The sequence below is a fragment of the Montipora capricornis genome, chromosome 4, assembly GCF_036669925.1.
Source record: "Montipora capricornis isolate CH-2021 chromosome 4, ASM3666992v2, whole genome shotgun sequence".
Classification (NCBI taxonomy): domain Eukaryota; kingdom Metazoa; phylum Cnidaria; class Anthozoa; order Scleractinia; family Acroporidae; genus Montipora; species Montipora capricornis.
In genome coordinates this window covers 29,298,459-29,303,458 of record NC_090886.1, presented here as the reverse complement: position 1 = coordinate 29,303,458, position 5,000 = coordinate 29,298,459, and the positions used below count along the sequence as shown (strand labels likewise).

At 39.2% G+C, this 5,000-nt stretch overlaps 1 protein-coding gene across 1 annotated transcript in view; it reads left to right on the top strand.

Moving 5' to 3' along the window:
- Positions 1–5,000, top strand: part of LOC138045898 (WASH complex subunit 5-like) — a 47,366-nt gene that overhangs the window by 30,413 nt on the left and 11,953 nt on the right. Inside the window, exons 17-23 of the mRNA XM_068892531.1 lie at positions 295–405; positions 762–839; positions 1,632–1,694; positions 2,403–2,483; positions 3,643–3,744; positions 4,412–4,591; positions 4,892–5,000. The exon at positions 4,892–5,000 is cut by the window's right edge and continues 16 nt beyond it. Of these exons, the coding sequence (XP_068748632.1) occupies positions 295–405; positions 762–839; positions 1,632–1,694; positions 2,403–2,483; positions 3,643–3,744; positions 4,412–4,591; positions 4,892–5,000 (724 nt within the window). The remainder of the gene's footprint in view (positions 1–294; positions 406–761; positions 840–1,631; positions 1,695–2,402; positions 2,484–3,642; positions 3,745–4,411; positions 4,592–4,891) is intronic.

Below are 5,000 nucleotides of genomic sequence, written 5' to 3'. Positions count from 1 at the left end.
ACTGAAAACCTTACGAAAAGCGAGTTCTCTTCTTGTAGTAAATTCTGACAGTTGCGGAATCCTTCCGTATTTAACTTACTACTAGAAGCTACTTTTGTGTGATGACAATACCAACTGAAAACGCCAAACCTGAACTAGAGAAAAAGATCACGTGATTTTTGGGGTCTTTTGTTAAATGTCCCTAATATCTTTGCCGTTTCGGCCGGGGAATTTGCTTCAACACCTGCCATTAACAAAGGGGGCATCCGTAATGTCGAAGGTGATTGTATAACTAACATCGTTTTTCCGGCATAGATGGCATCAGCCATGGACTTGCCACTGGTGCGCATTGGCCAAGCCAACAGTCCTGATCTTGTGAGTGTTTCTCAATACTATTCTGGAGAACTTGTGGCTTACGTCAGAAAGGTAAGTATCTTGACAACGACAACGACGGCTATGACAAAGCGACGAAGACGGCTACGAAGATGACAATTTCTACGAACACGACGACAATTATCAGTTTGGCGTTGGAGTCAACATGACAGCGAAAAAGTGATTCATTTAGGTGATTCATTTGATGTGATTTCCGTTAATTGTTAATTTCAGTTTACAGTGTCCCCAATTAGTGCTCCAGCTCTAGAACGACTAGAAACTTAAATAAAGTTCCTTTCCTTCCTTTTTTTTGATCATCATTATAACCATCTTTAATTTAACGCAGTAATTCAAACGATGGAGCCAAAACGGGAGGAAAGCGAGACTTAATTGTCATTAATATTTGACAGGTTTTACAGATTATTCCAGAAACAATGTTCGGTCTGCTGGCAAGAATCATTCAGCTACAGATTAGCAGTGTTAAGGAGGTTGGTGCTTCCCGTTTCCTCTTCATATTATAGTGTAGTCGTTTCCTGAAGCGGTTACCCAATAGGAAACAAAATTAATGCAGAGATTGCCTCCTTTCATTTACCATTTGTATTTAATCGAGCATTGTAGTATGGTAGTCTGAACCTTGGTTTATAGCCTACAACCTCCCGCAATTCTCTTGTGGCTCATCGTTCATATATATGTCTACAACTGAATGCACATAATTAGGGGCACGTTTAATTTTAATAAGGGTTACTAAGTGTCTCCTGGCTCTTTTTCTCGACTTCATCTTTGCTTTTGTCCAGGAAAACGTAAGGTTAACCTTTCTTCCTCAAGTAAAGATAAAGAGTAGCATTTACCGTAACGTAACGAAAAGTTGGGTTCGCTAACCCTAACCCGCCATACTTACCTTATTGCTGATTATTTCCTATCAACCCTCACACTTACGTGTACCTTGTTGTTGAAAATAGGTAGCAAGTGCTTCGATTTGTGTTGGATATTAAAAAGTATGACGTTCCTGCATCTTGTTACGTGCATTTTTACAATTAGGCATAATTGTCTCTGTTGTGATCAAAGAGAGTTAGGGGCATATCCCTCAATGAACCAAACAAAGGAATAAATTCTTGATAAACAATAATATTATGAAAACGGTTTAAAGTTCTAGAGGATTGCTCTCCGTCTTGCTCTCCGCCCATGCATTCAACATTCAGTAATTTTCTGCTCCGTATGTGATATCCTAATTTTTTTTTCACTGGAGATTTTTCTTTTTTTCTCCCTGTCTGTACCATTAGGTTCCAACCAGGTTGGAAAAAGATAAATTAAGGGAATATGCACAACTAGATGAGCGATATCAGGTACGATGAGTGAAATTTTCTTCTGTCGCCAGTTGTTGAAACGATGGATAGCGCTATCTGCCGGATAAATCACCGTATCCACTGGATAAGTAGCGAAATCAATTGCGCTATCCAATGGATAGTGATTTATCCGGTGGGTAGCGTTATCCACCTTTTGAACAACAGTTACTGGGGCCTGGTGTTTTTGTGTTTCTCTGTGGTTATACACCCGCATCCAGCATGGGTCTCAAATAAGCTAAATGTCCGAAAGTAAAAAACGTTTAATGCATTCCTTCGGAATGCACCATCGTGTCAGGATTTGTAATAACCACTCGACCGACGACACGGGCTAACAAAGGAGACGAAATTTCTAACCCTGTAAACGATAAAGATACTTCTCACAATTAAAGTTTAAAAAAGCTATCCATTTTAAAACGAGTGCTTGTACTTCAATACTGTTTATCAACATTTCCAAATGGTCTGGATAGCACAAGTGTTACTAATATTTTTAAAAATACAACCACACTTTTGAGTTTAAAGAACATGTTTCGATTCATCTTCAGCCATAGCGGTCATTAAAAATCCTGACCGGCACTTGTTGTCTTATTTCAAGAATTCTTACCAGTCTAGTTGGTCGCTGCCCTTTCACAGCTGTGCTTCAGTGCATCATCAGGGATAAAAGGGAAACTTTGTTTCAGAAGCTCTATACTTGATCTTTCATATTCTTAGATAGCGAAGCTGACTCACGCCATCTCAGTGTTTACCGAGGGAATTTTAATGATGAAAACTACACTAGTAGGGATCATAAAGGTATGACGGATGTTACCCCGGATATGACCGCGCGGGGTACGAACTTTATCTTCAAGTGCTGATAGTATCTCACGAATGAGTGCAGCGAACGAGTTCGGGATACTTTCAGCACGAGAAGATAAAATTCGTATTCCCAAGCGGCTATTTAATAAGTTAAATTACAGCACGAAGTACCTTACAAGGAAAGGGAAACTCGCTTTTTATTGCCTGATCGTGTTGGTTACCATGACGACACCTATATTCTCACATATGAAAGATAAAAATATCTTCACAGCGCGCGGTGAAGATACGATTTTTTAGAAAAGGAAAACCCAAGTAATTCAAAGGTAACAATTATTCTACGTGACGAGGGCGCGCTGGATATGAAATGATAGGTAATCTACGAAGCGCCGAGCAAGCTTGAGAAGAATAATTGTTTTGTTAAAAACTCCAGGATCAAAAACTCCTCCATGTACTACCGCGCACCGGTGGCTCAGTTGGTTGAGCACCGGGCTGTCACGCGGGAGGTCCGGCCGGACCATCATCACTCAAGGTCTTTAAATAACTGAGGAGAAAGTGCTGCCTTTGTAATGACATCTGCAAATGGTTACACTCTCTTGTCTTCTCGGATGAGGACGATAAACCGTAGGCCCCATCGCACAACCCTTCAATTTTCATAATTCTTTGGGACGTAAAAGAACCCACACCCTTGTCGCAAAGAGTAGGGTATGTAGTTCCCGGTGTTGTGGTCTGTCTTCTGTGGTGTTCGGGTCTCCGTAAGTGGAACTTTGCTCTGTGGAGATACCCTGCCTAGTGGCAAAAGTAAATAAATAAATAAGTAAATAAGTAAATAAATAAATAAATAAATAAATCGATTTCTGCCTCGGTCAATTGGCGTCCAAAACGGGTTTTGTCGGCCATTTTTTCTCAGAGCTGCAAAAATGTTTTCAGTTCGCTTTATTGCTGACGCGTTCCTTGACCATATTAGGTATAGCAGGTATATGAACTGATAGCATGTGTCCGGCGAGCCAATGAAAATGCTGGAAATCTGATATCCGCAGTTCAGTTTTTAATAAAATCAAATATAATCAGCTTTGAAGAGATTTAGGTAACGTGAAACTAAAAGCAGCATACCGTAGGCTTCTACTTGTAACAGCTACTATAAATTGTTTCTTTTTAGATTGATCCAAAGCAGCTTTTGGAGGATGGTATCAGAAAGGAACTGGTCAGACAAGTGGCTTTAGCTTTGCACACTGGGCTTACATTTAATCCAAAAGCTAAGGTACAAAAACTAGTTAGCCTTGGCCTTCAATTCTGCCCAAACAGTTCCCTTAACTTTTATGAAAAATGATATGCTGCGTATGGTCTTCAAACATTTTAGAATCAATGGGGGAAAAAACCCTTTATACATGTAGCTTAAGCCCCTAGAATAGGACTAACTGTTTTTGCTTTGAGAACCTAGCAAAGAAAAATAATCTTCAAACAAAAAATTCTTTTTTTGGATTCAAATCTATATTCAAGGAGCATCAAAATGATGTTTATTATACTGGCGAAATGGAAACGTTTCAAAAAAACCGACTCCTCGAACCTATGACGAGACCTTAAGCTAGTTTCTTGCTTGTTATCTACAGCTTCTTTGAAAAGAGAGAGAGGCTGGAAGAAAAGAATGTTCATGCTATAATGTAATGTAAACAGTAGCTTGCCATTTCCGTTTTCCGTGAACACAATGCTAGTTATCTCTATTATTTCCTAGGGTACGTTTAGGCCTTTTGTATTTTGTCTTATCCCGTTGTGCAAAAGACACATTTGAGCATTGTCCTGTGACGCAAAGATATAGTGACTGAACGTCTTCAGAAGAGTTTATAAGTTTCAAGCTGCCTGTGGTCGGATAAAGCACATTGCTATTAGCCAAATGGGCCTCAATTCATGAGCTCTTTGTTTTCTGTTAGCAATCTGAACTTGAAGTAAAGCTGAAGGAGCTGGGCGGAAGAATGGATGGATTCCGTCGTTCGTTTGAGTACATTCAAGATTACATCAACATCTACGGTTTGAAAATCTGGCAAGAGGAGGTTTCCCGGATAATCAACTACAATGTGGAACAGGAATGCAACAGCTTCTTGAGGGAAAAGGTATGTGTAGTTGTTGCTGTAGAATGTTTAGTACATTTATTTTTAATGCGTATTTAAATACAAAATCTACGATACAAAAAAATACAATGCTTGTTACAATAAAAGCAAGCAAACAAAACAAAAGAGAATAACCAGGAAGACAAAAGAGCTTTTATGGCTTATGTACAACATCTTAAGACGGGGATAAAAAAATAACATGAAGTAAGTAAATGTGGAGGCTAAGAAACAAACTCATTTAATGCTTAATATCAGATTTTCTACTTTCATCTGCGTGTTTAAATCTTAATATTGCTCTTTCAGGTGCACGACTGGCAATCTGTCTACCAGTCAACCACAATTCCAATTCCGAAGTTCCCTCCCGTCGATGAATCAGTGAATTTCATTGGAAGACTGGCACGAGAAATTTTGA